At 56.5% G+C, this 12105-nt stretch overlaps 1 protein-coding gene across 1 annotated transcript in view; it reads right to left on the reverse strand.

Moving 5' to 3' along the window:
- The window catches only part of ITGA10 (integrin subunit alpha 10), a 39146-nt gene that overhangs the window by 17717 nt on the left and 9324 nt on the right, over positions 1 to 12105 (reverse strand). The window contains 8 exon segments of the mRNA XM_059871433.1: positions 795 to 925; positions 3011 to 3214; positions 5181 to 5324; positions 5409 to 5557; positions 6846 to 6990; positions 9425 to 9498; positions 10177 to 10342; positions 10421 to 10571. Of these exon segments, the coding sequence (XP_059727416.1) occupies positions 795 to 925; positions 3011 to 3214; positions 5181 to 5324; positions 5409 to 5557; positions 6846 to 6990; positions 9425 to 9498; positions 10177 to 10342; positions 10421 to 10571 (1164 nt within the window).

The raw sequence follows: 12105 nt of genomic DNA on the forward strand, positions 1-12105 counted from the left end.
GGCACCTCAGCCTGGGGACAGCGACAGCCGGCCCTGGGTCCGGCTGAGGCGGGGAGAGCGCTGGGAGCGTCCCGGAGTCTCTCGCAAGGGGAAACTGAGGCACGGAGTGTCCCCATGGCCCACATGTCACTGTTCTCGGGGTGTCCCTGTCCCCTCTCCTTGTCCCCATTCCCAGGGTGTCCCTGTCCCCTCTCCATGTCCCTGTCCCCATTCCCGGGGGTCCCTGTCCCCATTCCCGGGGGTCCCTGTCCCCATTCCGGGGATGTCCCTGTCCCTTGTCCATGTCCCTGTCCCTTCTCCATGTCCCCATTCCGGGGTGTCCCTGTCCCCTCTCCATGTCCCTGTCCCCATTCCCGGGGGTCCCTGTCCCCATTCCGGGGATGTCCCTGTCCCTTGTCCATGTCCCTGTCCCTTCTCCATGTCCCCATTCCGGGGTGTCCCTGTCCCCTCTCCATGTCCCTGTCCCCATTCCCGGGGGTCCCTGTCCCCTGTCCATGTCCCTGGGGTGTCCCTGTCCCCATTCCCGGGCTGTCCCTGTCCCCATTCCCGGGCTGTCCCCATCCCCTGTCCCTGTCCCTGTCCCCATTCCCGAGGTGTCCCTGTCCCTGTCCCCATTCCCGGGCTGTCCCCATTCCCGGGCTGTCCCTGTCCCCAATCCCGAGGTGTCCCTGTCCCCATTCCCGAGCTGTCCCCATCCCCTGTCCCTGTCCCCATTCCCGGGCTGTCCCCATTCCCGGGCTGTCCCTGTCCCTGTCCCCATTCCCGGGCTGTCCCCGTCCCTGTCCCCCGCTCACCGCAGCACCACGGCCGCCCCCTGCGCCCCCACGGCCACGTCCACCAGTCCGTCCCCGTCCATGTCCGTCCGTCCGTCCACGCTGATCCCGAAGTACCGCAGGCTCCAGCCCAGCGCCGCCGCCGCGATGCGCTGGCAACGGGAATTATTGCAGGTCTTATTTGGAATTTTTTAATTTGGAATCTTTTATTTGGAATTTTTAAATTTTGAATGTTTTAATTTGGAATTTTTAATTTGGAATTTTTATTTGGAATTTTTTATTTGGATTTTTTAATTTGGAATTTTTTTATTTGGAATTTTTTTATTTGGAATTTTTTTATTTGGAATTTTTTTATTTGGAATTTTTTTATTTGGAATTTTTTATTTGGAATTTTTTATTTTGGAATTTTTTATTTGGAATTTTGAAGCCCTTTTCTGGCCCAGAGAGGGGGTGACTGAGAGGCTCAGCTGGTTTTGTAAAATAAAATAAATAGCTTTAAGTATAAACTTTTAAAATGGAGCTAAAATGTAAAATCAAGTAAAAACAAAGTAAAATAAATACAAACTTTGAAAAGAAAGTTAAATAACATACGAAATCAAGTTAAAATAAAGATAAATTTTTTAAATAGAAGTTTTTAAAACTTTCATTCTGTTTTTAGCCCGGTGTGAAGGGTGAGACAATGCAGCTGTTATAATCACAGCACCACAGCCAGGAGCTAATTATTTCTTAATTACAAAGCACCGTAAGAGTGTCCTTTCTCCTTGTCCCCATTCCCGGGGTGTCCCTGTCCCCCTCTCCATGTCCCTGATTTTGGGATGTCCCTGTCCCCATTCCCGTGGTGTCCCTGTCCCTTCTCCATGTCCCTGTCCCCCCTCCATGTCCCCATGTCCCGGGCTGTCCCTGTCCCCCCTCCATGTCCTCGATCCCAGGCTGTCCCTGTCCCCATTCCGAGCTGTCCCTGTCCCCTCTCCATGTCCCCATGTCCCAGAATGTCCCTGTCCCCTCTCCATCTCCCTGTCCCTTCTCCATATCCTCATGTCCCAGGCTGTCCCTGTCTCCTCTCCAAGTCCCTATTCCCGGGCTGTCCCTGTCCCCCCTCCATGTCCTCGATCCCAGGCTGTCCCTGTCCCCTCTCCACGTCCCCATGTCCCAGAATGTCCATGTCCCCATTCCCGGGCTATCCCTGTCCCTTCCTCATGTCCCCATTCCCGTGGTGTCCTTGTCCCTTCTCCAAGTCCCCATTCCCGGGCTGTCCCTGTCCCTGTCCCTGTCCCCATTCCGGGCTGCCCTTGTCCCCACTCCCAGGCTGTCCCTGTCCCCAATTCCGAGCTGTCCCTGTCCCTGTCCCCATTCCAGGCTCTCCCTGTCCCTGTCCCCACTCCCAGGCTATCCCTGTCCCTGTCCTCATTCCGAGCTGTCCCTGTCCCCAATTCCGAGCTGTCCCTGTCCCCACTCCCAGGCTGTCCCTGTCCCTGTCCCTGTACCCATGTCCCAGGCTGTCCCTGTCCCTGTCCCCATTCCGGGCTGTCCCTGTCCCTCTCCCTGTCCCTGTCCCCACTCCCAGGCTGTCCCTGTCCCCATTCCGAGCTGTCCCTGTCCCTGTCCCCATTCCAGGCTATCCCTGTCCCTGTCCCTGTCCCCACTCCCAGGCTATCCCTGTCCCTGTCCCCACTCCCAGGCTGTCCCTGTCCCTGTCCCCATTCCGAGCTGTCCCTGTCCCTGTCCCCACTCCCAGGCTGTCCCTGTCCCTGTCCCCATTCCGGGCTGTCTCTCTCCCTGTCCCTGTCCCTATTCCCAGGGTGTCCCTGTCCCTGTCCCCATTCCGGGCTCTCCCTGTCCCTGTCCCCACTCCCAGGCTGTCCCTGTCCCTGTCCCCATTCCGGGCTGTCCCTCTCCCTGTCCCTGTCCCTGTCCCCATTCCGAGCTGTCCCTCTCCCTGTCTCTGTCCCTGTCCCCACTTCCAGGCTGTTCCTCTCCCTGTCCCTGTCCCCATTCCGGGCTGTCCCTCTCCCTGTCCCTGTCCCTCTCCCTGTCCCTGTCCCTGTCCCTGTCCCCACTCCCAGGCTGTCCCTGTCCCTGTCCCCATTCCGGGCTGTCCCTGTCCCTGTCCCCATTCCAGGCTGTCCCTCTCCCTGTCCCTGTCCCTGTCCCCATTCCAGGCTGTCCCTGTCCCTCTCCCTCTCCCTGTCCCCCGAGCTCAGGCACGGCCGCTCCCGCCGCGCTGCCCGCGCTCTCACCTGCGTGCGGCGGGGCAGGAGCGAGCCGGGCGCGCTGTGGAACACGTAGAGCGCCCCGCGGTGCCCGTCCTCCAGCGGAGCGCCCACCACGGCCCCGGCCAGCCCGTCCTGGCCCAGCCCGGGCACCGCGCCCAGGGCCGAGCCGAACCGGCTGTCCTGCGGCCTCGGCTCGGGGAGCAGCGACCCCGCGGGGCTCAGGCGCTCCTGGGGGGGCGGGGGGCCCTCGGTACCCCCAAGGGACAGGCAGCCCCTCCTCGATGCCGCCGTGTCCCCCCAGCCCCTCCAACTCCTTCAGCCCCGCTGCGTCCCGCTGATCCTGGCAGCCCCCTGCGCCAGCTCGCCGTTCCTCGCACCTGCCCCACACCCCCAGACCCCCACCCAGACCCCCTCACCTGTCCCACACCCCCAGACCCACCCAGACCCTCTCACCTGCCCCACACCCCCAGACCCACCCAGACCCTCGCACCTGCCCCACACCCCCAGACCCACCCAGACCCTCGCACCTGCCCCACACCCCCAGACCCCCACCCAGACCCTCTCACCTGCCCCACACCCCCAGACCCCCCACAGCCCCCCTCACCTGCCCCACACCCCCAGACCCCCACCCAGACCCTCTCACCTGCCCCACCCCCCCAGACCCCCTCCCAGACCCTCTCACCTGCCCCACACCCCCAGCCCCTCTCACCTGCCCCACACCCCCAGACCCACCCAGCCCCTCTCACCTGCCCCACACCCCCAGACCCACCCCAGCCCCTCGCACCTGCCCCACACCCCCAGACCCACCCAGCCCCTCTCACCTGCCCCACACCCCCAGACCCACCCAGACCCTCTCACCTGTCCCACAGCCCCAGACCCACCCAGACCCTCGCACCTGTCCCACCCCCCCAGCCCCACCCAGACCCTCTCACCTGCCCCACACCCCCAGACCCCCACCCAGACCCTCTCACCTGCCCCACACCCCCAGACCCCCACCCAGACCCTCTCACCTGCCCCACACCCCCAGACCCACCCAGCCCCTCTCACCTGCCCCACACCCCCAGACCCACCCAGACCCTCTCACCTGCCCCACACCCCCAGACCCCCACCCAGACCCTCTCACCTGTCCCACACCCCCAGACCCACCCCAGCCCCTCTCACCTGCCCCACACCCCCAGACCCTCCCAGACCCTCGCACCTGCCCCACACCCCCAGACCCACACCTGCCCTACGTGGTACCCATAGACGCCCACCCCTCTCACCTGCCCCACACCCCCAGACCCACCCAGACCCTCGCACCTGCCCCACACGTACACACAAATCCACCCCAGCCCCTCGCACCTGCCCCACACCCCCAGACCCCCACCCAGACCCCCTCACCTGTCCCACACCCCCAGACCCACCCCAGCCCCTCTCACCTGCCCCATCCCCCCAGACCCACCCAGACCCTCTCACCTGTCCCACACCCCCAGACCCACCCCAGCCCCTCTCACCTGTCCCACACCCCCAGACCCACCCCAGCCCCTCTCACCTGCCCCACACCCCCAGACCCACCCAGACCCTCTCACCTGTCCCACACCCCCAGACCCCCCACAGCCCCCCTCACCTGCCCCACACCCCCAGACCCACACCTGCCCTACGTGGTACCCATAGACCCCCACCCCTCGCACCTGTCCCACACCCCCAGACCCACCCAGACCCTCGCACCTGCCCCACACCCCCAGACCCACCCAGCCCCTCTCACCTGCCCCACACCCCCAGACCCACCCAGCCCCTCTCACCTGTCCCACACCCCCAGACCCACCCAGCCCCTCGCACCTGCCCCACACCCCCAGACCCACCGAGACCCTCTCAGCTGCCCCACACCCCCAGACCCTCCCCAGCCCCTCTCACCTGCCCCACCCCCCCAGCCCCACCCAGACCCTCTCACCTGCCCCACACCCCCACACCCCCAGCCCCTCTCACCTGCCCCACACCCCCAGACCCACCCTGCCCCTCTCACCTGCCCCACACCCCCAGACCCCCACCCAGCCCCTCTCACCTGCCCCACCCCCCCAGCCCCTCTCACCTGCCCCACCCCCCCAGCCCCTCTCACCTGCCCCACACCCCCACACCCCCAGCCCCTCTCACCTGCCCCACCCCCCCAGCCCCCCCTAGCCCCTCTCACCTGCCCCACCCCCCCAGCCCCTCTCACCTGCCCCACCCGGTACACGTAGACCCTCCCGGTCTCCCAGCCCTGCCCCCCCAGGTAGGAGGGCGCGGCCACCAGCAGCAGCTCGCTGTCGCCGTCCCCCTCCAGGTCCAGGGCCAGCACCTCGCTGCCGAAGTAGGAGCCGATCTGGGGGTGCAAGGCGCAGTGAGGCCGAGGGGGGGGCCCAGACCCCCTCCCCCAAGCCCTCGAGGCCCCCCCAGCACCCCTCACCTGGTCCCCCACCAGCGCCTGCGCCACCGTCACGGTGCCCGCGGGGTCCAGCTGGAAGAGGACGACCTTGCCCTTGTGCTGGAACCGGGGGGCACCGGCCACCAACAGGCGCTGCCCCCCCGGCAGCTGCAGCGAGGACACCGAGTACCCTGGGGGGACAGCAGGGTCACCGGGAGGGACGGCCCGGGGACACTGGGGGACCCCAAAGATCGGGGTTTGGGGCAGCATCCTCAGGGCACCCCAAAGATCCGGGTTTGGGGAATCCTCAGGGCACCCCAAATATCGGGATTGGGGCATCCCCAGGGCACCCCAAATATCGGGATTGGGGCATTCCTGGAGGATGGAGTGTCCCCAGGGCACCCCAAATTTCCAGGACATGGGACATCCCCAGGGCACCCCAAATATCCGGGATTGGAGCATCCTCAGGGCACCCCAAATATCGGGATTGGGGCATTCTCAGGGCACCCCAAATATCGGGATTGGGGCATCCCCAGGGCACCCCAAACTTCCAGAACATTCTACCCCCAAATTTCCAGGACATTTCTGTATCCCCAAGGATCCCAAATATCCATTCCATGGAGCATCCCCAGGGCACCCCAAACTTCCAGGTCTGGATTATCCCCAGGGCACCCCAAACTTCCAGGTCTGGATTATCCCCAGGGCACCCCAAATATCGGGGTTTGGAGCATCTTTGGAGTATGGAGTGTCCCTGGGGCACCCCAAATTTCCAGGACATGGATCATCCCCAGGGCACCCCAAACTTCCAGGACATTCTGCCCCCCAAATACCCATCCAGGACCCACCAGGACATTCTACCCCCCAAATTTCCAGGACATTTCTGTATCACCAAGGATCCCAAATATCCATTTCATGGAGCATCCCCAGGGCACCCCAAATATCGGGTTTGGAGCATCCCTGGAGTATGGAGCATCCCCAGGTCACCCCAAACTTCCAGAACATTCTACCCCCCAAATACCCACCCAGGACATTTCTGTATCAGCAAGGATCCCAAATATCCATTCCATGGAACATCCCCAGGTCACCCCAAACTTCCAGAACATTCTACCCCCAAATTTCCAGGACATTTCTGTATCACCAAGGATCCCAAATATCCCGGTCTGGATTATCCCCAGGGCACCCCAAACTTCCAGGCCTGGAGCATCCCTGGAGTATGGAGCATCCCCAGGGCACCCCAAACTTCCAGAACATTCTACCCCCAAACTTCCAGGACATTTCTGTATCCCCAAGGATCCCAAATATCCACGTCTGGAGCATCCCCTGGTCACCCCTACCTTCCAGAACCTTCTCCCCCCAAATACCCACCCCACAAATCCCCCTGACCTCCACGCCCCGGACCATCCCCGACTGACCCCACCCCCGGAGGAGGAGGAGGAGGAGGTGCAGCACACCTGGCCCCCCCAGGGCCCCCCCCCGTACCCAGGTAAGCCGCGTGGTTCCTCAGGTGCGGCGGGAATTCCTCCCGGAAGGCGGCCGGGGCCGGCACCAGGCGCCCGCTCGGCCTCTCCTGCAGCACTCCCCCCTCCCAGCCGTGCGCTCCCACCATCCCGAAGAGAATCCCATCCTGCTGGCATGGAGGGGACATGTCACCTCAAGGTCTGGGTGTCCCCAAACCCCGCTGGCTCCGTCACATTCTCTAGGAAAAAATTAAAAAATAAAAATCTCCTGCTCTAGGGTTTTCTGCTGGGAGGATGGGAAGGGTGAGGGGAAAAGGAAAACAAGGATTCTCTGGTGTGCTTCTGCTGGGTTGGGCTGCTGGAGGCTGGGATGGTGTCACTGCTGCTTCCCTGGGAATTGTTTTCACTCTTTGGCCAATCCCAGCCAAGCTGTGCCAGGGCTCTGGAAGGAGCCACGAGATTTTTATTATTATCTTTTTAGTCTTCTGTCTGTTTCCTGCCTGTATTCTTTAGCACAGCTCAGTTTAGTATTTTTTATAAAATATAAAGCCATAAAGTAATAAATTATCTGTGTCCTTCCTGTATTCTATGGCACAGCTCAGTTTAGTATTTTTATATGATTTATTATTTTATGGCTTTATATTATCTGTCTGTTTCCTGCCTGTATTCTTTAGCACAGCTCAGTTTTGTATTTTTTATTTAATATAAAGCCATAAAATAATAAATTATCTGTCTGTATCCTTTAGCACAGCTCAGTTTAGTATTTTTATATAATATAAAGCCATAAAATAATAAATTATCTGTTTGTATCCTTCCTGTATCCTTTAGCACAGCTCAGTTTAGTATTTTGTATAAAATATAAAGCCATAAAATAATAAATTATCTGTGTCCTTCCTGTATTCTATGGCACAGCTCAGTTTAGTATTTTTATATAATTTATTATTTTATGGCTTTATATTATCTGTCTGTTTCCTTCCTGTATTCTTTAGCACAGCTCAGTTTTGTATTTTTTATAAAATATAAAACCATAAAATAATAAATTATCTGTGTCCTGCCTGTATTCTATGGCACAGCTCAGTTTTGTATTTTTATATAATTTATTATTTTATGGCTTTATATTATCTGTCTATTTCCTTCCTGTATTCTATGGCACAGCTCAGTTTAGTATTTTTATATAATATAAAGTCATAAAATAATAATAAAATTAGAACCAATTAGAATTAGAACCAATTGGAATTATAAACAAATAGAATTATAACCAATTAGAATTATAAACAATTAGAATTATAACCTATCAGAATTATAAACAATTAGAATTATAAAAAATCAGAATTATAGACAATTAGAATTATAAACAATCAGAATTATAAAAAATTAGAATTATAAACAATGAGAATTAGAACCAATTAGAATTAGAACCAATTGGAATTATAAACAATCAGAATTATAACCAATCGGAATTATAACCAATTAGAATTATAACCAATTAGAATTAGAAACAATTAGGATTATAACCAATTAAGATTATAACCAATTAGAATTATAAACAAATAGAATTAGAACCAATTAGAATTAGAACCAATTAGAATTATAACCAATTGGAATTATAGACAATTGGAATTATAGACAATTGGAATTAGAAACAATTAGAAACAATTAGAATTATAAACAATTAGAATTAGAAACAATTAGAATTAGAACCAATTAGAATTAGAACCAATTGGAATTATAAACAATTAGAATTAGAAACAATTAGGATTATAACCAATTAAGATTATAACCAATTGGAATTAGAACCAATTAGAATTATAACCAATTAGGATTATAACCAATTAGAATTATAAACAAATAGAATTAGAACCAATTAGAATTAGAACCAATTGGAATTATAAACATCAGAATTATAACCAATTAGGATTATAACCAATTAGGATTATAAACAATTAGGATTATATCAATTGGAATTATAACCAATCAGAATTATAACCAATCGGAATTATAAACAATTGGAATTATAACCAATCAGAATTATAAACAATTGGAATTATAACCAATTAGAATTATAAACAATCAGAATTATAAACAATTAGAATTATAAACAATTAGAATTATAACCAATTGGAATTAGAACCAATTAGAATTATAACCAATTAGGATTATAACCAATTAGAATTATAAACAAATAGAATTAGAACCAATTAGAATTAGAACCAATCAGAATTATAACCAATCAGAATTATAAACAATTAGGATTATAACCAATCAGAATTATAAACAATTAGGATTATAACCAATTAGGATTATATCAATTGGAATTATAACCAATCAGAATTAGAACCAATCAGAATTATAACCAATCGGAATTATAACCAATTGGAATTATAAACAATTAGGATTATATCAATTGGAATTAGAACCAATCAGAATTAGAACCAATTCTCGACTCGCTGTGCCTGGTGTTTGTGAACACGCTGATGAGCGTTGGTTACCAAAGGGTGGATTAATTAATCCTTAATTAAGCAGAGTATAAAGAGCAGTGGGTGTCCCAAAAAGGCGGGTTTAGGCTGCTGGGGGTTTCTGACTCAGCAGGGACAGGGTCACCTCCAGCTGGTGGGTGGAGAAGCCGATCTGGGACATCTCCAGCTCGAAGGCGCTCTCGTTGTCCCCGTGGGTGCCTGAGCAGGGCAGGAGGGACACTCAGCTCCTCCAGCTGGAGCCCCCAGCCCTCCCCAGAATTCCAGCCCCTCCCAGGTTGAAGATCCAATCTCCCAGAGCATCCACGGTGTCCCAGCCCCTCCCCAGCCCCACCCCAGCCCCTCCCAGGCTGAAGATCCGATCTCCCAGAGCATGCACGATCTCCCTCCCCATCATCCCAGCCCCTTCCAGGCTGAAGATCTGATCTCCCAGAGCACCCACGATGTCCCAATCCCACCCCAGCCCCTCCCAGGCTGAAGATCCGATCTCCCAGAGCACCCACCATGTCCCAGCCCCATCCCAGCCCCACCCAGTTGAAGATCCAATCTCCCAGAGCACCCACGATGTCCCTCCCCAAAATCCCAGCCCCTCCCCAGCACCTTCCAGGCTGAAGATCCGATCTCCCAGAGCACCCACGATCTCCCAGCCCCATCCCAGCCCCATCCCAGCCCCTCCCAGGCTGAAGATCCAATCTCCCAGAGCACCCACGATGTCCCTCCCCAAAATCCCAGCCCCTCCCCAGCACCTTCCAGGCTGAAGATCCGATCTCCCAGAGCATCCACGATCTCCCAGCCCCTCCCCAGCCCCACCCCAGCCCCTCCCAGGTTGAAGATCCGATCTCCCAGAGCACCCACGATGTCCCAGCCCCTCCCCAGCACCTTCCAGGCTGAAGATCCGATCTCCCAGAGCATCCACGATGTCACCGAGCGCGGCCTCGTCCGTGACATTGAAGAAATATTTCTCGTCGGGGTCGCTGGCGATGGACTTGATCTCGCGGATGAAATCCTCGGGATCCTGCTGCCGCCGCAGGTAATGCCCCAGCACCTGGGGGGGGGGGTGGGCAGGGCTCAGCAGGAGCCCCCGGGCTGCGGGGGGACGCGGGGTGGGCGGCGGGGGGCTCACGGCGATGGCGTAGCGGGTGATGTTGCGGCGGTCGCACTCGGCCAGCGCGGCGGGCAGCTCGTCGCCGTCGTGGGACTCGCCGTCCGTCAGCACCAGCAGCAGCCGCGCCGCCCCCGGGCGCCCGCCCCGCGCCGGGCTGAAGGACTGGGTGCTGTGGGACGGGGCTGGACAGTGAGAAACTCTGCTCCAGCCCTGAGCTGATCCCAGCCCTGATCTGGTCCCAGCCCTGAGCCTGATCCCAGCCCTGAGCTGATCCCAGCCCTGATCTGATCCCAGCCCTGAGCTGATCCCAGCCCTGATCTGGTCCCAACCCTGAGCCTGATCCCAACCCTGACCCTGGTCTGATCCCAGCCCTGAGCCTGATCCCAGCCCTGATCTGATCCCAGCCCTGAGCCTGATCCCAGCCCTGACCCTGATCTGATCCCAACCCTGAGCCTGATCCCAACCCTGATCTGATCCCAACCCTGATCTGATCCCAACCCTGATCTGATCCCAGTCCCAACCCTGAGCCTGATCCCAGTACCAACCCTGATCCTGATCCCAGACCCAACCCTGAGCCTGATCCCAGTCCCAACCCTGATCTGATCCCAGTCCCAGCCCTGATCTGATCCCAGTACCAACCCTGATCCTGATCCCAGTACCAACCCTGAGCCTGATCCCAGCCCTGATCTGATCCCAGCCCTGATCTGATCCCAGTACCAACCCTGAGCCTGATCCCAACCCTTAGCTTGATCCCAGTCCCAAACCTGATCCCAATGCCAACCCTGATCCCAGTGCCAACCCTGATCTGATCCCAGTACCAACCCTGACCCTGATCCCAGCCCTGATCTGATCCCAGTACCAACCCTGATCCCAGTACCAACCCTGATCTGATCCTAGAACCAATCCTGACCCTGATCCCAACACTGATCCCAGACCCAACCCTGATCTGATCCCAGTACCAACCCTGATCCCAGTCCCAACCCTGATCTGATCCCAGACCCAACCCCGATCTGATCCCAGACCCAACCCTGATCCTGATCCCAGCCTCAATCCCACTCTAAATCCTGACTTGATCCCAAACCCGATACCAATTCCAATCCTCGTCCCAACCTAGACCCTAAACCCAACTCTGACCCTAATCCCAGCCCCACTCTAAATGTCATCCCAATCCCATCCCTATCCCACCTCGATCCCACCTCAATCCCACCCTGATCCCATCCTGATCCTCCCCAAATCCCACCCCAAATCCCACCCCAATCCCGCCCCAAATCCAACCCTGATCCCACCCCGATCCACCCCAAATCCCACCCCAAATCCAACCCCAATCCTACCCCAAATCCCACCCCAGACCCACCCGTCCCACCCCAAATCCCACCCCAATCTCACCCCAAATCCCACCCCAAATCCCACCCCAATCCTACCCCAAATCCCACCCCAGACCCACCCCAGTCCCACCCCAAATCCCACCCCAAATCCAGCCTGATCCCACCCCAGTCCCACCCCAGTCCCACCCCAATCCCACCCCCAATCCCACCCCGATCCCATCCTGATCCTCCCCCAATCCCACCCCAATCCCACCCCCAATCCACCCCCATCCCACCCCCAATCCCACCCCCATCCCACCCCCAATCCCACCCCCAATCCCGCCCCAATCCCACCCCAATCCCACCCCAATCCCGCCCCCAATCCCGCCCCCAATCCCG

Source organism: Haemorhous mexicanus, chromosome 31 (genome assembly GCF_027477595.1).
Source record: "Haemorhous mexicanus isolate bHaeMex1 chromosome 31, bHaeMex1.pri, whole genome shotgun sequence".
NCBI classification, from domain to species: Eukaryota; Metazoa; Chordata; class Aves; order Passeriformes; family Fringillidae; genus Haemorhous; species Haemorhous mexicanus.